This window comes from Balaenoptera acutorostrata, chromosome 13 (genome assembly GCF_949987535.1).
Source record: "Balaenoptera acutorostrata chromosome 13, mBalAcu1.1, whole genome shotgun sequence".
Lineage (NCBI taxonomy): Eukaryota > Metazoa > Chordata > Mammalia > Artiodactyla > Balaenopteridae > Balaenoptera > Balaenoptera acutorostrata.
Genome location: NC_080076.1, coordinates 28118273 through 28140024, shown reverse-complemented (window position 1 = coordinate 28140024; position 21752 = coordinate 28118273). Strand labels below are relative to the sequence as shown.

The 21752-nt window shown below is 50.4% G+C and overlaps 1 protein-coding gene across 3 annotated transcripts in view; it reads left to right on the top strand.

The window, feature by feature from the left end:
* Positions 1-21752, top strand: part of ARK2C (arkadia (RNF111) C-terminal like ring finger ubiquitin ligase 2C) — a 108270-nt gene that overhangs the window by 70304 nt on the left and 16214 nt on the right. For all 3 annotated transcript variants that reach the window (XM_007197196.2, XM_057527306.1, XM_057527305.1), the window contains exons 2-3: positions 17645-17960; positions 19599-19709. In XM_007197196.2, the coding sequence (XP_007197258.2) occupies positions 17645-17960; positions 19599-19709 (427 nt within the window). The remainder of the gene's footprint in view (positions 1-17644; positions 17961-19598; positions 19710-21752) is intronic.

The following is a 21752-nucleotide window of genomic DNA, read 5'->3' as shown; positions in this document are numbered from 1 at the left end:
CACTCGCCGCGCTCCTCTCCCCAGCTCCCCCAGCTGCGGGGTCTCTGAGACACACGTTGGCTGTGAAACGTTCCCTCTCCAGGGGAGGCAGGGCAGACAGGAATGGCAATTGCCAAAGGGCCTGACCACCCCGCACTCTCGGAGGAGGACAGGCCACCTCTGCAGGAGCTGTCATGGAAGTGGAGACGCTGCCAGCAACCAACATGGAGTGCACGCCTTCCATGCTCCTGACGCCACACCTGTGGGCTAGGTGTCACTGTGCCCTGTTACAGATGAGGCCACAGAAGCCCAAAGTGTAGCCCCTGGCCAAGGTCACTGGCAGGTCCTCCCTGTGTCCCTGACAAGTATTCTCAACTCCCCCACTCCCCACAGAATTCCTGAGGCCTTGGGCCGCTTCAAATGAGGGATGCCTCATGTTCAATACCTCCCTCTCTTTCAGAAGCTGGAGGTGTTCCTGGCCTTCCCGCCTTAGCCAGGCGGAGTTAGGCTCCTTGGCACTCTGCTAAAGCTTGCTGCTTCGGGTGACAGGTCTTGAACTCAGTTTTCAAAATTGTTTGGTTAAAACATTGCAAGCTGGGAAGCCTGCCAAGGCCTCTTCTCTCCTGAGTGGAATTAGAATAAGGCAGCTGCCTGACCCTGTCCAACGGCCCTGATTCCCAAGTTCACACCCCAAGCACCTTTTGTAAAGCAACGTCACCGGAACCCAGCCTTAACCTGAAGTAGATATGTGGTGACATCCGAGGGGCCCTGGAAAGACCCTTTCCACCACAGAGTACACCTGCTGTGGGTGTCAGGCCTGAACTCACGGCTACAGGGCCTCCCCACGCTTTCTCAGCAGATCTGAGTTGTAGTTTCAGATCGGGGGTGGTGGACGCTCTGTGGAACAGAGAAGCTCCACAGACTGAGCCCAAATCCACCTTGCGTCAGCCCTGCCACCTGGGAGGTGTGACAGCAAGGTGTTTACTTTCTTTGCGCTTCAGCCTGCTTGTCTTTTAAGTGGGGAGAGACAAAGAGTTGAAATTTGGGGAGAGGAATGGGAGACAGTTGTGGGAGGTCCTGGGAACCTGGGATGAAGGAGGGGGAGGATGAGAAAGGGGGACAGAACAACCCTGAAGATTGACCACCTTTCCTATTTTGCTATATGGACATTTTTTTATTATTTTATTTTTAAAACTACTCTGTATTTTAACAACCACAAAATACATACACGTGGTTCAAAGGTCATATGGCATAAAATGATGTATACAAACAGATAAAACCCCATTCCCCTCCCTCTTCTGCCCCCAGCCACCCAAGGTTTCTCCTCGTGGGGAACCACTGTTGCCAGGCCTCATGGATCCTTCCAGAAATCATCTGAGTATTTGCTTTTGCTGCACATGTGCTGAAATCTAAACCACACAATGTAATTCAAACTGTTACAGCATCCTCAGGTTCTTCCCATCTATGTGCTTGTTGTAACATCTTTGATACTAGGCCTCATTATGTGTAAGTCACTTTACAATTTTCAAGGTGTTTTACCCCAGTGTATCTCAAATGAATCCAGGACAATCCTGGAGGTAGAGATGGCAATATCATTATGCCCATTTTGCAGGTTGGGAAGTGGAGATTCAGAGAGGCTAGGCTACTTGCCTAAGGCCACACAGCGAGTGAGTGATTAAGACCCATTTAAACGCAACTTGCCTTTCCCTTGAGGGAAAATACTTCACTCCCCCATATTGTGTTGGGTATAGAGCAGGTATTTAACAAAAAATAATTGACCTGGTAAACCTGGACTGTGTGTAAGCACTGCCAACAGGCAGGCCTGACTAATCCCAGCAGGCCATGGGGCAGGTTGTGGATACATGTGTACACTCACATACACTCAACACCCACACGCCTCCCCCCAGACTTGGGGAGGGCACACAGCACGTGGAGTCCCTTGCCCTGGCGGAGAGGGAGAGGTGCATTGGTAGCTGGGGAGGGTCTCTTGAGAGGCCATGTTAGGTTTGGTGGGGCCCAGCTTGCCTCCAATAAACATCTTCATTTCATCCACCACAGCCTTACAAATGGGGACTGTGGATGGGATCAGGGCTTGACTGGAGCTACAAGTCCCATGAGGCCTCTAAAGAACCTGGCGACTGGCCTTTATTCTTGGCTCTTGGATACCCCGCTAGCTTCAGAGGACAGCTGGAGCCCCAGAGATGCAGGCTGGTGCAGTTTCAGGGCCTGGGAGAGACCCCGTGTCTCTTCAAAGTGCCCCCACCCCAGGCCTGGATGACCTTGGCCAGAGATTGACATCGGCTAAATGCCCATGGGAGACCTAACCTAAAATTACCAGCAATTTGCCTAAGGAGCCCCCCTCCCCGCCTCCTCAGTGTATCTGGCCCTTTATTGAGAACATACTTTGATGGTGCTGACAGTGAAAGAAAGACAGTTTTGGAATCAGAAAACCAGGCTCCAAACTCCCAGCCCTGGGCCAAATGATGTGGGGTGAGTCTGCCTAACCCTCTGAGCCTCAGCTCCTTCATCTCTAAAATGGGGATAGCGTCATAATTCACCGAGCTGGATGGTTGTGGGGCTGGCTGCATTTGGGAAATGCTTTGTAAGAGGTGACATGTTGCACCGGCATTACTGAGAGCATCACAGAGGCACCCGTGTGGGCTTCCTGAGGGACCTGGAGCACCTGGGGTGGAGGAAAGACAAGCAGGGAAGCAGAAAACAGTGCCCTAAGCCCTGGAAAAGGACACCAGCCCTGGGTGGAAAGTCAGAACGCCCAGTGCTGCACCAGCTGGCTACTCAGGGCTGGGGATTGTCCTCAGCCCTTTTGACTTTGCTGTTGGCATTTCCCCCGCTAATTAACATGTCATGGGGGTGGAGAGAAAGAAAAACTCAAAACAATTGATTTGTTATTTGCTAGCACATCTGGGAAAAGGCTGGGTGTGGGAGGTCAAAACAGGCTAGAAATCAGTGCTTCAGGTTCTCAAGGAAGCACACGGATCTGTGGGTTTCAATTCTCTGTTGCTATCGCTGATGAAAGCTCTAGGAAATCGAGGTTCAACTGCAAACTCTGGACAGAGTAGAAGGCGGGTGGCGGGGAGGAGGAGAGGCATTTAAAGCTCTTCTGGCTTTGTCAGGAGAAGGGTAAATCGGGGACCTGGCTGGTGCTTAGGGAGCCGATTAATAGGTCATCTATCGAATGAATCCATCCATCCATCCATTCATCCATCCATTCACCAAGTGTGCACTGAGCACCCAGATTCCATCTAGCCCTTTCCTGAGGGTGCTCTCAGTGTTGCAGGGAGAGAAGACAAGGCTTTTGCTCTGTAAGCATCCAGACTCACATTCAAAACAATCACAGGATAATAAAAAATTGTCTCCACCTCAGTAAATGGCAACATCGTCTGTATCAGTTTGCATTTTTCTGCATGATAACCATTCCAAAGCTTGGCTTTAAGACAACAACCATCTATTCAGCTCACAATTTAGTGGGTTGGGCTCAGCTGGGAGTTCTTTTGGTCTTATAGGGTTCACTTATATTTTTACGATCAGCCGGGACAGACTGCTCTGAGATGGCCTCAGCTGGGAACTTATCTCTGCTTCACATGTTCACTCATCCTCCAGTGGGTTACCCTGGGCTTGGTCATATGGGAGTCTGAATGAGAGTGGAAACGGCAAGGTCTTTTGAGGCCCAGGCTCAGAACTGGCATGATGCCACTTCCACTACATTGGTCAAAATCAGTCATATGGCGAAGCCCAGATTCAAGAGGTGGGGAAATAGATTCTGCCTCTTGGTGGGAGGGGCTACAAAGTCACCTTGCAAGGGGTGTGCATACCAGGAGGGAAGGATTGGGGCCACTTTTGCAAACTGTTAACACACCATCCTTCTCGTTGCTCAGGACAAAAGATCTGGAGTCCTTGTCCTCTGTCTATCATGTTCCATGTCCAATCCATCCAAATCTGGTCACCTCTACCCTTGACATATGTCTTGGATGTGACTGCCTCTTTTTCTCTCTGCCCCATTCCCACCCTCGTCCAAGGAACAATCATCTCTTTCTTGGTCTCTGTTTCTGCCCTTTTGTCCCTGTAGCCTGTTCTCAATATGGTGGCCAGAGGGAGTCAAATTTTTTCACTTCTCTGCTCAGACACCCTCCTTTGGCTTCTAAGCTCACTCAGAGTAAAAGCCAACATCTTATAATGGCCAATGAGGTCCTGCATGATCTCAATATTTATTGAGCTCCCAATATTTATCTCACCTAAACTCCTACCACTCTCCCCTTTCTCACTCTGCTTCAACCACACTGGCCTTCAAATGCCAGGCACACTCTCACCACAGGGCCTTTGCACCTGCAGTTCTGTCTGCCTGGAAAACTCTTCTCCTGATATCTTCATGCTCCTTCAGCTCTTTATGGAAAAGTCACCTTCTCAGTGAAGGCTCATCTTGCCATCCTGTCTAAAAATTAACCCCCCACCTACTCATCCTCCTCCCCTGTTGGTTTTCTCCCTAGCTCTTATCATCATCAATAAATGACATATTTTCTTTTATACCTATTTACTGTCTAGACCAGCACTGTCCAATGGAAATACAATGTAAGAAATATAAAATTTAAATTTTTCTAACAGTTACATTTTAAAAAGTATGGAATTTATTTTAATAATATACATTATTTAATTCAATATATCCCAAACTTATCATTTCAACATATAAGTCATTTGCAAAGTTTTTAGTATTTTTTACATTTTTTTGCTGGTACTAAACCTTTGAAGTCTGGTGCTTATTTTACACTGACAGCCTTTATCAGTTTGGACTAGCCACATTTCACGGGGTGAACTTTCACATGTGATGACCACACAGGGCAGTGCAGGACGAGATCACAGTCCCATGAGGGCACACGTTTTTGACTGTTATTCACCGCTAATCCCAGCATTAGAACAGTGCCTGGCAAGTAATAGGCATGCAGTAAATATTTGGTGAGTGGATAAGTCAAGTTTAAAGTCAAATGCAATTGGCCAAGCAAATGCATGTGGCCAGACAGCATTAGACCCAGAAAAGACCTGTTGTCTGGCTGTCTTCATCCTTAGGGCTGCAGGGGCAGAGCTGTGAAGGAGATAAAGTCAGTCTTTCTCTCCCAGCCTTGCCACGTTACTCAGCATCTCCATGACTTTTCCATTCTTTCTGGACAGAGAGAAAGCCTTGCAAGTTCATCCACACCCAACATTAAGGACTTAATGTGATACCCTCTTGGGGACGTTTGCTTCCTAAAAGCAGGAGTGAGAGAGAGTAATGCTTAATCCAAAGCAATGACTCCCTCCTGGAGAATTTTTGCCTCCAGTGGGAATGTTATTACCGGCCCATGACTATCTCTCGTGTCCTAAGTTCACCCCAGGAGCGGCAGGCCAGCCAGAGTGCTTCCATTGACAGGGAGGTCTTGGGTGGTGGTTGGTTGCTGGGTGCCCTGGCCACTGGCCTCTGGCTGCCATTTCACTGTAGACCGTGCTTGGGGCTTGATGGGGAGAGGGGGGACTTGGAAGAAGTAGGTCTTCCCTGAGCCTGTTCCCTGCAGCCAGCCCAGTGGAGGGTGAGAAGCGCTTGTCCTCTGTAAGGCACTTTCACAGCTGGCATCTTATAGTCACCCTGTCAGGTGGCCAGGTGAGCCACTATGCACTCATTTTGCATATCAGAAAGCTCAGTGAAGAGCTAGGAAGTGAAGTGCCTCAGCTGCTCTCCTGAGGCACAGTCTTGGCCTGTGGGGACTCTTGGTCCAAATGGGGGGACCTGGTCAAAGGGACATTGGCCTGGGGTGATACCTACGCAGGACACCAGGCGATGAGCCGAGTGGACATGGGCACAGCCAGACATGGCCTGCCTGGGGTGGGGGGCGGTCATGCTGGTGGAAGCAGATGCCATCACAGGCCAAGCCAGGGCCAACAGAGTCCCCTGAGGTGACCCGAGAGGGGCCTTTGCTGTTTTCGGCATCTGGGGCCTGCTAGTTCTGAGATGGTGACAGCGCGGTCTTTTCCAGGCATCGTCTCCCTCCTGCGCTTCTGTCTCTTCCCTCTCTCCCTTTAGACGTCCCCCTTCCTGTTCTCTCCTACAGCCACTCTCCTGCCTTCCTTTCTCCTCTCTCATATATTTCAACCAACGTCCTCCCTCACTCCCTCCTCCCCCCCCCCCCCCCGTCACACACACACACCCACACACACACCGCATCCCAGGGTGCCAGACTGAGGTGCCCATGGGCAGTAACAGTTGGGAATCTAATTTAATTCCCTCTGGCTCACTCTGAAAGCAGGTACACCCCACCCGCTGGCGGAATTTAATTTCAGGGCACGGGGAGGCCGGGAGCCCCCCACACCCTGTGCCTAGACTCACTGGCTGTCATCTGAAATCCCACCATTAGGACTTCATGATGTGACCTTGCTAAAACATGACTGCTCCTGGGGAAAGCCATCGTTGCACGTCTGTCATTGCCCATCACAGTGAGCGGGCCCTGAGAGCCAGGCTGGCAGCAGGGCGGAGGAGGCACAGGAGAACACGGAGTCAGAAGGAACAGAACTCTCCTTGGGGAAATGGGAGGCCGAGGAATGATGTTACCCTCAGTCCTGCCCACAATAGTCCTAGGGCTGGGACTTTGTGTGGGTGTAACCTGTGTGCTGCAAACCTCAATAGAGTCCTAGTTGAAGTGGCTTTCTGAACTTGGTCTGCCTATTTTGGATACCAGGCAATGCTAATGGGAGATGGGCCCAGGTAGCCGCCCTGACACTTCTTGAAAGTTGTTGAGGCTTGGGTTTGTTTTTTTTTTTAATTTACTTGAGTCGTTATCAAGAATATTAGAAGATTATCTAAACTCATGACCTAGGACGAACTACATATGGTTTACAAGAAAGCTAACCAGTGCCGTCAACAGTGCAGACCCCTCCCTCCTTGGTCAGGAATGGCAGGAGGCTTTCTGTTCTGGGTTTGAAAGCACTTCTTCTTCTGGGTTCGTTGGTTGTAATTCACACTGACCAGCTGGTGTGCTGGGCCACCCCAGTCCACGTTGGATTTGCAACTGGATCCCTAGACTCGCTGGAAGAATTCCCAGTCTTTCTGTCTGCAGCGTCTCCCACATCAGTCTTTCTACGTTACACTTTACCTCCTGAGTCACATTTGTTCCTCTGCTACCATGAAACCCCCTAGTGCTGAAATGCTGGGAGGCAGCTGTTTTGCACACTCCCAAGGCTTTTAGCAAGATGCTACTTCCTACATGTTCAACAGTTCATTTCCCTCCTTCCCTCCCTCCCTCCCTCCCCCCTTCCTTCCTTCCTTCCTTCCTTCCTTCCATGAGTTCTTACTATGTATTAAGATCTGTGCCAAGCTCTAGGAATACAGGTGCATGAGATAGAGCCAGGTCCTGCACTCATGGGGTGAGGTCTTCTGACCATAGATACCCTCTACAAAATGCCCTTTTATGACTATAGTGGGAATGTTTTCATAGAGCTCCTTGGCATTAGATAGAAAAAAGGATCTTCTGGGATGGAAGATGCCCAGAAGACTGCCCCATTACCCTCAGGCGCTTTCCTCTTCTGTAATTGCATCTTGTCTCTAGCTGACCTCCCGCTCCTGGGCTCCCTTCCCTTATCCCTGGTTTGCAACCACAACTGGAGAACTGGTCCTTTGCTGCTTGCTGGAAGTTTGCTGTTTAACTGTCTCATGCCCATGAGCAAGTAGGCTTCCTTAGGATGGAAAGTTCCCTCCCAACCGTGCTTTGAGAGCCAGGAATTCAGTTCCTCAGAAGAAGCTGAGCTTTTCATTAGAGATCAAAGGCTGGCCCCGGGGAAGCATTCACAAAGCGGCTGTAAAGAATCCCTCTGGTCATATCACTTCCTTTCTAGGCCGTTTGTTCCCATTGGTCAGGGAACCAAACTACGCAGAGGGAGGAAAGCAGACCTCTGGCAGCCAAGAAACTGAGCCAGGGAATAGGCTTCTTTGGGGTGATCAACTGGAGCAAAAGAGGTTAATTCGATTTACCTGGAGTAAGGAAGGAAGCCAGAAAGAACAGTCTAGGAAGCTGGGTTCTGGGCAGATGACCCACTTTCCATATTCTTCATCTCTGATTTCTCTGGGTTGCACTCAAGTAGTTAGCTCACGAGGTATACCCCAGCCCCTGGTCCTGCCATTCAGACATCCCACAATTTGCCCCCTCCTCCATCTCTCCTGTACCACCTCTCTAACCATCTGGCATCTGAGTGGTTCACAAAGGATGCATTACCTAGCAACATGAAACTTGAACGTGTCCCAAGCTGGAGAAGTTGGTGGGGGCCGCTGGGAGGCTCAGAATATGCAGGAAACAAAGTTCTGAGCAGTATCAGTGCAGACGGAAGAGGAGGCTCCTGGGGCCATGTTGAGTAGAAGAGGGAGTCTGTCTTTGGACGCCTGCCTGTGGGTTGCCTCTCCTCCTTGCGTCTGCAGGCTTGGGCCCTGAGTACTCGGGTGTGCTCTCTGCTTGCTGCCATGTTCCTTCCTCCTTTCCCCATCACCCAGACCAGGCTTTCTGTGCTTACAAAGACCAGTTTGGCCTAACTATGCTCAGGCAGGGGGTAGATGTTGCAGTGAATTTGCATCATCTCATGGTGGGCACAGAAGGGACCCTGGAGGTGCTCCGGGCCATCTCCCCCTCCAGTGTTCACACTTCTCTGCTGACAGCTAGCCAGCCTCTGCATGGACACGACCAGTGATGAGGAACCTTGGAGGACAAAGTGAATTCTAAGAAATGTCTTCCTATGTTGACCCAGATCTACCAGAAAGAGCTAATCCCTTTGCCTGCAGCTATTACCTGACCCTGAGTCTCCTCTTTGCTGCTCACACCCAGATTCTTCAGCTGTTCCTCCTCTTAGACAACTCAAGTCCCCTCCCAACCCTGGTCTCCTCATCAGACTCCAGTTTATCCCCGTCCATGTTAACACAAGGTGCCCAGAATTTGTGCCAAGACCCCAGAATTTTCCTCCATCCCTCTCTATCAGTTAAACCCTATGAATTGTATGATCTAAAGCTTTTCACAGGATTTCCAGGGACCCTGCAGGAGTTGCCTGTGACAGGAGCACCCAATGGGCTGGAAAGACCTTGGTCTACTGCATTAAAGTTGGGGCTTGTCCTTGGCATTTTCTCAGGCCAGGGAAGAGGCCTGGGGCTGCTGGTCTGTGGGCTGGGCCGAACCTATGCGACATCAGCCACCACGGCCATTTCCCAGCATCTCTCACAGCAGAGGTTCAGACTGCTTCCCCACGGGCACCAGCAGCTGGTCCCTCGTTATCTCATTGTTACTAGGAAGGAAAGGCTTCCTCCTGGGGGAGCTTGGGATGGAGATGGGCATGGGGAGGGGAGGTGGGACCACCAGGGCCTGGGCAGGCGGGTTCCTCTCTGGGGTAGCATGTGTGGTTGGGTGTGGGCATATGAGGAGCTGGGCGCTGGGCAGGGCGACTCTGAAATGCAGCACAAGGTGGAGCACACTGCACTGGGACTCAGGAGGCCTGGACTACAGTCCCAACTCGGCCATAACGACCTGGGAGCCCTCGGACAAGCCACCCCCCATTTTCCAGCCTCCTCGGGGTTCTCATCCTGTAGATCGAAGGCTGTATGATCTCTTAGCCTCATTTAGCTTGAATATTCGATGATCCCATGAAGAACTGTATTTCCTTGCTAGCTAATAATCTAATACTTAACTTTTCCAAGATAACGAAGGTCTTTTTTCTTTTTTCCTTCCTTCTTCCTTTTTTCCCTCTCTTCTTCACGTCTCCCTGCCTCTTTCTCTTTCCTTCTCTCTTCCATTCTCTCACTTTCTTGCATTCTTTCTCCCTCCCTTCTTGGAAGTTTCCTTAATCCTTCTAAGAACAAAGGACATTTACTGCATGGTATTTGTCCTGAAATCACTCACTTTACAGCTGATTATTGGAGATAAAATTTGTCCAGAAATAAAATGCCAAGTATAATAGGCAAATGCCACAAATCTGATGGAGAGAAGAGTTTCATCCGCTGGGAGATTCCATCCCAGAGTTAACATCTGCCCTGGGTGGTCTAGGTTGGACAGAATGCAACAGCCCTGGGAGGTAGGGTACGGGGCCAGGGGGCAGGTAAGATCCCTGGGGGTCCAGGAGAGGTGAGAGGGAAGGTCACAGGGAGCAGTGAGAGAGAGAGGCCAGAAGGGGCGTGTGCAAGGGATGGAACACTCAGAACTGGCTTTAGGATGATGTGGCAGCCATTGGAAGATGGATTTAGAAGTTCAGCACCGGTCTACTCTGCCTCTCCCTGCTTTGAGCTCAGTTCCGGTGCTGGACATGGGACAGAATACACAGGCTTGTCCCAACAGGAGGTGGGGCAGGAGACCTGGGTCTGGCCTGGCCTGCTGGGGGACTCCGGGGGCGGTCACAACACTCAGTGCGCAAGGTCTTCCTGTGCTTCTTACTTGGCTTCCCCGCGAGCAAGAGGAGAGGCCAGGCCAGAAGATGCCTGTGGCCCCTTCAGCGGAGAGATGTTAGCAGGTGTGTAGCATCAGGCGCATCATTGTGGGTCACGGTCTCGGAAACTGAGGCCCAGAGAAGTCCAGTGTCCCGCCTGGTCTGACAGCGAGGGGAGGCACCCAGGCGTCTAAGACGGAGCCCTTACACCCGGTGACTCTGCCTGGCTCTGAAAGCCTCTTTGGTAGCAGAGGCCTTCCTCCCTGGCCTCTTGTGGGCAGAAATCTGCTTTCAAAAAACTCGTTTTCGGGCTTCCCTGGTGGCGCAGCGGTTGAGAATCTGCCTGCCAATGCAGGGGACACGGGTTCGAGCCCTGGTCTGGGAAGATCCCACATGCCACGGAGCATCTGGGCCCGTGAGCCACAACTGCTGAGCCTGCGCTCTGGAGCCTGTGCTCCACAACAAGAGAGGCCGCGATAGTGAGAGGCCCGTGCACCGCGATGAAGAGTGGCCCCCGCTTGCCGCAACTAGAGAAAGCCCTCGCATGAAATGAAGACCCAACACAGCCATAAATAAATATAAATAAAAAAAACAAAAAAACTCATTTTCTTTGTTGCTTGAGAGCTGGCTTTTCAGAGAGGAGTAGACTCTGACTCCAGCCCAGCTTCAAGGAAGTGCTCAGCAGAGACAAATATCAGCCTCCTGGCCCTGCTGGCTGGCTGCCCTCCATCCCGGGGCCTTTGGGAGGGGCTCTCTTTGGCCCTCCCCTCCCTTGTGACTCTGCTGTGGGCCCCGCCCTCCTGTTCTGCCCCCACCTCTAAGGGAGAGTGATGCGGGTCAATGACCTGAGGACAGCGGGAATCTGACGCCTGAGAACTGGCCTGGGGAGGACGGGACCTGCCAGATTCCCTGGAGATGCGGAAAGGTTTGGTTCCCATCCTATTCTCTCAGGGTCCTGCATCCCTGGGACGAGTGGGGGACGTTTGGCCTGGTTGGCCCGTGGGTCTGCAACCTTGTCCCTGAGGCCCCTGCTGGCAGGAGGCAGTTACCTGGGGCACTGGGGTGGGAGGCAGGCCACCCCTGGTCCTTGTCCCCAGCACTGCCTGCTCTTCCCCTTCCCTCTTCACCTGAGGGTTTGAAGGCAGTGCCTCTCAGCCCTGGAGTCTGAAGGATGAAAGCTGCGTTACCTTGAGGTGACCAAGTTGGTGCAGATTAGAATACAGCTAGAATATTCCTCCAGCTCAGGATGCTGCCTGCTTCGGAGAAGCCTATCAGGCCACATGGCTCTGCTGTCTCCACCGACGTTTCTGGCTTTCTGACTTGTTGGCCTGGCTCCTCTCAGCTCCCAACCAGGCCCAGCTCTGAGGCTCCTCTGGCCCCCTTGTCTCCATCCCCGTTGTCCCCAGGAAACCTGGACCGGCCCAGCGTGTCCTCTGGGTGTCCAGGCCCTGTTCCTGCCCTGCTCTCCTCCTCAGCAAGGTCCCCTCACTTTATCAAGCCTTCTAGTTCCCTGGCTCTGCCCCTCCCTCCCATCGACAACTGGCTTTCAGGAAAGACCTCAGTTCAAATCTCTGCTCTGTCATTTACCAGATGAGTGTCAATGAACCTTCCAGAGACTCGAGACCTCTGTCACTGTCATCTCCACCCACCTTGCCCATAGCCTTTGGCCCCCACGTCCTCCGCTTCTCTTTTACCTTCCCTTCCTCATGGGGCTGTGTGGTTTCTGCTGTTCCGCCCCCTCTCCAGCTACCAGCCTCTCTGGCTCCTTGCCCGTGAGGCATGAATCAGCCACCAGCTCTTGTGGAGCGCCTGCGTGTGCCAGGTGGCCGTCGGGCAAGCCCCCGCACAGTGGCCTCCCCCTGCCCCAGCCCTGCCTTGCCTTGCTCAGGCCCCCGGGGAGCACCCCTGCTTGAAGGTGCTGCCAGCTAGCTCTCGGGGGTCCTCCCAGCTAGCTCTCAGGGGGGTCCTATAGCATCAATTTCCAGAATTCTAAGGTGCACATGTTCTTCTACACATTTCTGAAACTAATTTGTGTCTTACACTTGCTGTGTTTCTTTAATGTGGTGTTTTTAAAAAAAATGTAACCCCTCTTTCTCCTCACTCCCTAAGAATGCTATTTAGTTTATGATGAATCCTCCAATTGATGGCATTTCAGTCCTGGGGAAATAAGATAAATGGATAATATATTCAAGGACACCTGGAGATTATTTTTTTAACCCAAAGGAGTAACTCTAATGGGAAAAACTGTAGGTTGTTTGTTGATGGGGGCATTTGGGGATGTGTTACTCAGCTGTCACTGGTCACTGGGTTGTCATGGGCCCGACTAGTCTACCCTAAGAACTTCACTCCTCTGGTCTTAGAGACGGAATACAGCAGCTGCTACTTTCACAGACCCTACAGCACACAGGGTTGGGGAGAGTCAGGGGCCCCAGAACGGATGTCTCCTGCCTTTAATGCCCTTCTGAGCAGAGCTGATGAGACTGAGAACCCTCTGGGGATGGAGGTGACAGGGGAGAGGGGCACAAAGTCCCAGAACAGAAGTCAAAGGACTTTTGCAGGTAGAAATTGCCTGAAATATTATGAGACATATAGATCCTTCTGTTCACTTTTCTCTTGCTGCCCATCCAGGAGAGAGGCCAGCTGTTCTCACTGCCCAGTGCATCAGCTGAAGGACACAGGTTACAGGAGAGTGGAAACCTCTCCAGGGTGGTGGTCGGTCCTCTCCCTAATGGGCCTCCATAGAAACCGGAAGGGCCCCCCTCACAGGGTGGGCGCCCTCCTGGCAGGAGGGGCTTGTGGGAGGGAGGCAGCTGCTGTTCCTGGTGGTGGGAGAGGCTTCACCAGCCCCTGAAGGGGAGGACGCTGGCCTGCTCTGCCTGCCCAGCCCTTGTGCACTGCAGCTTTAAAACCTGGAGCTCACCGGGGCCTACTTGCCACTCTCTTTCCCTCTCGATTTCAAATCAGTTTGCCTTCAACCAGCCCCAGTGCATCAGTCCCCTCGAGCCACTGCTTTTCCCTCAGTCCCTCCAGCAGTCAGCCAACCAGGTATTTACTGAGTGCCAGCTCCAGGGAGGTGCGTGGGGATCCAGAAACAGCAAGACAGGAAGCTCAGCCAGCTGGGGGCGGTGAGTGTGAAGAAACAGCTCAAGGTAGCTACTGCCAGGTGCCAAATGAGTGGTAGTGACAGGGCCTTCTACAGGAATGCAGAGGAGGAAGGCGTCCCTGGGGGCTGGCAGGCAGGGGAGGCATTTCTTGAGTTGCTGAGAGATGACCTTTAAAGACAGGGAAGGCAGCAACCAGCATGAGCAATGGCCCCGGGGTGGGAATGTGCATGGAGTGTCTGGAGATTTGATGTCTGGAGTGTCTGGAGATTTGATGTCAGGGAGGGCTTGGGTGGTGGGGATCAGGGGGACAGAGCTTGAGAATCAGGCTAAGGGGTGTGCGTCTCACCAGTAAGCAATGGGGACTCCCCCTCCGAAGGCAGACCAGTTAGCAAACTTGGCTAAAATTCTTTGCTCTATGTATGGAGTTGGTCTTTTCCTTTTGGAGCTGCATTGTCCAACATGGAAGCCGCTAACCACAAGTGGCTCTCCGAACTAAGGTGTGTCGTAAGTGCCAGATGTACACTGGATTTTGAAGACTTAATATGAAAAAAAACCCAATGTAAAATATCTCAATAATTTTTTTATATTGAGTACATGTTGAAACAATATTTTGGATACACTGAGTTATATAACATATACTATTAAAATTAAATTCACCTGTCTCTTTTTACTTCTTTAAAGGTGGCTACTAGAAAATTTACAGTTACATATGTGGCTCACATCGTAATTTAATAGACAGTGCTGGATTGGAGTCTTTACAATATCCTTTTTTTTTAAACCCCATTCCCTTCCTCTGCAGTCATACCTGTCTTTCACTTTGTTAGCTTTCGACAGCTCTCCTTTCCCTTCTTGCCCTCCTTCCTTTGGTCATGTGGACCTTCTCCTCCTTTTTTACAGTATGATAGATGGTGGTGAGGGAGAAGGGGGAATCCAGAGCCTGCTTGCTCAGGCTACAGCCCCTGGACTCATGGAAGCCAGAATTCACCAGGCAGAGGATGCCCCACTGATCTGGAATGCTTGTGGAATTAAGGTTCTAGATCATTCTTTTCTGGTTCACTTGTAGTGAGCCAGAAGTACATTTTATTTCCATTTTGTTTTGCAAATATTTATTTTTAAAAGATTTAAAAAAATCTATCAATGACATGCATGTCATTTACAAAGTCAGATAGCTCCAATATAAGACACATTTAGTAAAACAGCAATTGTCTGCCCCTTGCCCTCCCCACCCTAGTCCCACCACTAGAAGCTCAACATTTCCAACTCTTCTTCAAGTATTTACTTCCTGAAATACATAAATTACTAAGTAAACTTCTAAATAAATTCTTTTACAGCTCTTTGTTGATTTTTCAATTTTGACATTGTCTATTTTCTTCTTATTATGGAAGAAATGTCCTTTTCTGTTCTAAAATAGTTTATTAATGCTTGTTGTATTATTTATATATAAATATTGTTCACTGCTGAACCAAGTAGTATGTAATAATTACACTTTCTGAACAATTTTTTCTCTTCCTAGAGGTAATAAGTGCCTGCTTTCTGTGACATTTTTACAAATTCTTACCAAATTATCTACAAAATTGGAAAATTCCTTCAAATACTATTTTCATGTGGCCAAATCTGATGGTAATGTTATATTTTTGATCCACCCCCCAGCTACCCCTCAGAGTGCCCTCCCTCCTCCCCACCTTGAAATGACTGCTGGAGGCCCTGTACAGCCATGTGCTTGGGAAAGCCCCCTCTTCCAGGTGTCACCCCCTATTTCTTTGCTCCTTTCTTTTGGTTTGCATCAGTAGTTCTTTGAGAAAGGGTGTGAGAAGATTAATTTTTTTTGAGACCCTCCATGGTTGAAAATGGCCTTATTCTACTCTCATGCCTGATTAATTGTTTGGCTGGGCACAGAATTCTAGATTGAAAATCTTCCCCCGACACCCCTTCGGCACCTTGAAAGCAGTTGCTCTACTGTTTTCAACTTTCCAATGTTGCTCTTGAAAAATCTGGTGCAATCCTGCTTCCAGACCCTTCGAATGGGACCAGTTTGCTTTCTCTCTGGAAGGCGTCAGCATCATCTCTCTGCCCCACTGCTTGGACATTTCCCAGGGAGATGCCTTGGTGTGTGGTTCTTCTCCCCCCTCCCCCTATTTTGCTGGGCACTCAGAGGGCCTTTTCTATCTAGAAACTGACTGTCAGTTCTGGGAAATACTTTAAATAATTTTTTTCCATAATTTTCTCCATTCTTTCTCTCTTACTAGAAAACTGTGGAATCTTCTGACAGCATCCTTCAATGTTGGCATCTTTTTCCTCAACTCCTTGTTTTCTTGTTCTGCTTCCTGGGAAATCTCCCCAGCGTCTTCCAACCCTTCGGCTGAATTTCAGATTTCACCTCTTATATTTTTAATTTCCAAAAAGCTCTCATGTTTTTCCATCGCTCCTTTTAAAGGAGCTTGTTGTTGTCTCCTAGACCCAACATCATTTTTCTGAGGATATTAATTAAAGTGTTTTGAAGTTTATTTTTTTCAGATCCTTGCATTACTTCTGTTCCTCTGAGTTTATTTTCTTTTTCTTTTTCTTTTTTTTTTTAATTTAGTGTATTCTTTCTCTCTTTTCACTTTGTAATCTTCCTCAAGAGACTGGTCATCCTTGGCTGTCTGTTCATATTGAAGAGTAGGTCACTAATAACTTCCAGAATCTGTGTGTGTGTGTGTGTATGGGCTTTATTATGGAGTCGTCAGTTGGGGACTCGAACATTTTACGGGGTACTCCCAACCAGAAGGAACTGTAGAGCTATTTCTGGGGCCACTTTCCAGCCTGGGGCTGTGGGGTGTGCAGGGGAGGGGCACCTGAGTGGCAGCACCCTCTGAACCAAGTGGCAAAAGGGAGCAGGGGTTTCCAAAGTTCCATGTATAAGACTTTCGCTTAACCCCCCCTGCTTGAGCACGGTGCTGCACCCCTGTCCTCCTCTACTGGAGCCTTTCTGGCTCAGTTTCCCTGCAAAATGCCAGGGCGAGGGAGCGGCAGTCCCTGCCCTGCATGGGAGAGGGGAGATGCCCTGGGCAGAATTGCTCCTCATACAGACTGGCCACCAGCCTCCCTGTTCTCATCGTCGCCATCTCTCCTGCCACCACAGGAGTTGTCCTGACCCTTCCAGCACGTGTGGCAAGATCTGTCCGCTTCTCGTTGACTGCGCCTTCATTAGGTGCTTGGTTTCCAATTCCTCAGCTCTGCTAATTCCTCCATCTGCTTTCCACCTTCCAAAAATCTGTTGACATTTGTTGCCTGCTGATGTCACCTCTCCTGTTCTCTCTGTCCTTGTCTGTTTATTTTCTCTTTATGCCTTTGCTCTCATTTCAGTGGGGTTTGGGAAGGAGCAGATATATGTTGAACCTGCCATGTTTAGCAGGAAGCCTCTGTAAAGCTTCCTGAGGTGCCAAGTCCACTTCCTTATTAAAGGACTCCAGCACTGAGAGCTGGATCTTTGCGTACGGAAAATTTGTAAGGCTTTGTCATCATCAAGGTCAATGTTATTTAGAAGGTAGTGGAGACTAGATTAAATGCAGCGTGAGCCCAGCTTATTGCTGGAAATCTTTGCTTTTAAATAAATTATAACAAATTATTTCATTATTACTTAAAAATTTTGTGGGATTAGTTTTTTTATTTTTCTTAAAATTGCATGGAAAACAACTTCTGGTTGTTTTCTCTTTGGAAATTTGGGCTCCCTGTCGGCTGGGTCCTGGCTAGCCAAGTCTTCAGTAAAGTTCAGAGCTTGACTAGGCTGGACTAAATTTTCTCTAGGCATCTATTTAAAAAGGTAGTAGGGTCAATAAGGTTGCATGGGAGAAATTCAAGAAAGCCAAACTGCCTCCAGGGACCTTAAAATTCCTTTAACAAGTGTGTTAATTTAAAAGAGGATGCTTATCTATTTATTAAACAAAATACTCCCCCCCCCCCAACACATACTGCACAGAGCCTTTACTAGGGAGCACCGATGATCATTTGTATACAAAAGTGATGACACTGTGTGTTCTAATGAAGGTCTTGAGTTTCACCAGCTGCAGCTTGTGGGTAGGGGGAGACGGGGTCTGTGGGAGAGGGGAGCAGGACTGGTCCTCATGGAGTCTTTGTCATTGCTTCTCCAGGTGCCCCCTTTCAAAGGTCTCAGCATCCTCACGCTACCTCCTGCCGCCACTTCCATCTGGGCCCCCCCCAGCCGCAGCAGCTCGCTCCCGACTTCCCCCTGGCCCACCCGGTGCAGTCGCAGCCGGGCCTCAGCGCCCACATGGCCCCGGCCCACCAGCACAGCGGCGCCCTGCACCAGTCGCTGACCCCGCTGCCCACCCTGCAGTTCCAGGACGTCACAGGTCCCTCCTTCCTACCTCAGGCCCTGCACCAGCAATACCTCCTGCAGCAGCAGCTCCTGGAAGCCCAGCACCGCAGGCTCCTCTCGCACCCCAGGTGTGTGTGCTACCTGGGCGGGGGCGGGGCGGGGCGGGGCCGAGTGCTGGACCCCTGGCTTCTGCCCTGCCAGGCTTGGCCAGCAGTCAGTCACCAAATGAGTCTCTGTGTAGGAGGCAGCTTTTGCTCCACTTAGAGGCATTTGTTTCGGGCAGTGAGCGCTGCCTTAACCTGATACGGTTTCCCTCTGTTGCTAGTGTGTGTCCCTGTCATATCGCCCAGATAACTGGTCAGGAGCTGGGTAAGTGGTGGGCTAGGATGCTCACAGTGGACTTTTCAAAGCTGTGGGAGACTAGACTAGGGGACCCCTCACGTCCCCTCAAACTTCATGGCCACCAGATTCTAACATTGGAGGTCCCTAAGGGCTGGGTCAGCCCTGCCCTCAAAGAGCCCACCGTCTGGTTGGAGAGACCAGCTATGAAACAAGTGCAGAGTAAAATGAGACAATACTAATCAAGTGGGGCTGAAGTAGCTGTGGGATCCTGGGCAAGTCACTTCACCTCTCTGAGCCTCAATTGTTAAGAGAAGGAGCTGTACAAGTTAAGTGGTTCTCAAACATTTTTGTCTCAGGACCCTTTTTACACTCTGAAAAGTTACTGAGGATTACAGCAAGCTTCTGTTTATGTGGGTTATGACTATTGATACTTACCCTATTAGAAATTAAAACTGAGAAATTTAAAAATACTTATTAATTCATTTAAAAATAACAATAACAAAGTTATATGTTAACACCAATATTATGTTTTTCAAAAAATAGCTGTATTTTTGGCATCTAAATCAGTGAAAAGAGTGACTTTTTAAAAATACATATTTACAAATCTTTTTCATGCCTGGCTTAATAGAAGATGGCTGTGTTCTCAAGTCTTCTTCTGCACTCAAATGTGGCAGAATCTCATGTCATGTAGTTTCTAGAAAATTCCACTGTTCACTTGTGAGAGAATGAGTGTGAAAAAGCAAATAACATGATAGTATTATTATGAAAATCATTTTGACCTCGCAAACCCCATGAAGGGGTCTCAGAGACTGCCAGGGGTGCTTGGAGCACACTTTGAGCACCTCTGGCCTTGATGATCTTTAAGGCCCTAAGCGTCCATGTCTATAGAGGTTGGGGTGCCTGGGACAGAAGGTGAGTGCTGTAGGAGGTCAGAGGAAGGAGAGGTCACCATGATCTGGAGTGTTCAGGGAGGCCTTCCTGGAGGAGGTGGCTTTGCCCTGGGCCATGAAAACTGGGAAGAGTGTGGAGAGGGTGGAGGAGAGGAGAAGAGCATGGTGGGAGCAGAGGGGGTGCACAGAGGTGGGAGAGCCTACAGGAGGCCGGTCTTTGTGTCCTGAATACATCCCACCAAGGACAGAGGGGAGTAGTAGGAGAAGGAACAGAGGAGCCACAGAGACCGGGTGAGACAGCTGACCTGCAGCAGTCACACCCAGGGAGAGGCTCAGTATAGTGGGCAGCCCAGAGACAGCAGGAATTTCTGAGTCATTGGCTGCTGCCCAGGAAGCTTCCTTGGAGTTTGGGAAGAGGGCTGAAGGCCACTGCTCCATACGTAGGCTGTGGGCTGGGGCTGCTGAGCACTCCTGGGAGCTGGGCTGGCCCTGGGCAGCCCTGACACCTGGATTCCTCCTTCCTTTCCGGTACAGGCGGAGTCAGGAGCGAGTGTCTGTCCACCCTCACCGCCTCCACCCCAGCTTCGACTTCGGCCACCAACTACAGACACCTCAGCCCAGGTATTTGGCTGAGGGCACTGACTGGTGAGTGGGGTCCCTGGGGGAGGGAGGGAGGAGGGTCTTGTTTGATCCATGGAGTTCCTGTTTCCTTCACTTCAGTGATGCCGGAGTCCTAGTCTTCAGGCCCCAGCTTTTGCCCTGTCCACCCTCAGGGCCAGATGGCCCCCCAAGGTCCTGGTTCCAGCAATGAGCTCAGACGTGGCTAGGTGCTATCATGTGCCCAGCCGTGGGCTCAGTGCTCATGGTACAGCAGGGGACAAGGGGACAGGGATGCAAAGCATTTCCCAAGCTCAGGGAGTGCTGTGAACCAGTGGTCCCTGGGAGGGGGGCGGAAAGGAGAGTCTCAGGAGCTAGCATGGTCAGGGAAGGCTTCCTGGAGGGGATGGGACTTGAGGAGTCCAGAGAGAAGTGCCAGGGCAAAACAGGCTCATGGAGATAGAGCCAGCTGGGTTGGAGGCAAGGACTGGGGAGATTGGCTGGGGAGAGGTTGAGGGTTTGGTTGTGGTGTCTTTGTAGGCAGCGGGCCCCTGTGAAGTCTTCCCACAGTCTCCTGCACTCAGGACAGAGGTCTTTGTTGCCCTGGGATGCAGTATTGCTTTGTTTTGGATACTTGGTCCCACACTACTCACAGGTTCTAGCTCAGGGGAGGGCTGACCTAAACTAGGGTTGGATCTAAACACCTGAACACTTGAAAAAGATGTGTAGTTCACTAAAGTATTTAGAGGTAAAGAGCATCATGCCTGCAACTTATTTTTAAATAGTTTAGGGGAAAAAATCCACAGAGAACTCTGTGTGTGTGTTTGTATGTATGGATGTATACATGGAGAGAGAGAAGGAAATAGAAATGCAGCAAGGTAGTAAAATTTTAACACTTGGGGAATCTGAGTGAAGAGTATCCAGGAATTTTTTGCAACTTTGAGGTAAAAAAGTGTGTGTGTGTGTGTGTGTGTGTGTGTGTTTTAAAGAATGTAAAAACAAACAAAAAACCTCAACGGAAAGGGATGGGCTATTTAAAAAACAGACGTGCATTAGTGTCATTACTCAGCCATTTAGTCAGGCAAACTGGTGTGGGCAAGGGTTGCTTTGGAAGCAGCCTAGGACCGGACACCCAGGAATGATTCAAAAGGGTAGTTCTGGTTGACTGGACGCTTAAAGGCGCTTCTAGGTGCAGGAAATTGTTGCTTTAACAGGTTCCGTGTCTCCAGCCCTTGGTAGTTCTCAGGTTTTCTCTGTTAGATTTAACGTTCTCCTAAAAGATAGATTGCACCACGGCCAGCTTCAGCCCAGCCTTTTTCTAATTAGCAGATTCAAATTAGGAAGATTTAATCGTTGTTTGGATGAAATTCTGTCCCTCAGCAGGCAAGTCAATCCAGTTTAATTCTCTTCAGCACACAGAGCACCTGGGGTCCTTGTGTACGGCTGAGGGATCTGAACAAGGTCCAGCGTGGCAAGTGGGAGGGGATGGGAGACGCGGTGAGGGGGATGCTGCTGAGATGCAGGAGGGGCGGTGCGGGTTAGGCCGCCAGCTTGCTTTATTTGGCCAAATCTCCTGTGCTCCTCACTCATTTCTGTCGCTCTGCATTCCTGACCCCTGCTTGCCTGGAGAAACATAGAGGCTGGGGCCCTGAGAGGCTGGCCTGTGCCCCAGCAGGGAATGCTGGGAGGCCCCTGGGCTGAGTCCTGCCCGGGTCCACCCTGGGCCCTTTCTGCCTGTCCTGTCCCCACTTCCCAAGTAGGAGGCCCTTTCTCCTCCCTGTAATCAGCTCTGCTCCAGCAAGGGCCAGCCAAGTGGTGACGAGGGGTTTTTCATCCCACCCCTCTTTTCCAGGGAGGCCTCTTCTGCCAGGAGATGTGAGGTCTGGAAATTAGATGACAGGAAATGCATTATAGGAGGGGCTGCTCTCACCCCCTGCAAGGATCCCTGGGAGGGAGGAGGTGGGGAGTGTGTCTGCGCACCCCCCTTTCCTTTAGAGAATCATCAGAAACCACTGACTTCTGCCCTAGTCATTCCAGGAATTGGCATGCCCCAATAGCTCTCGGCCAGCCCCAGGCCTGAGGCTGCCTGGC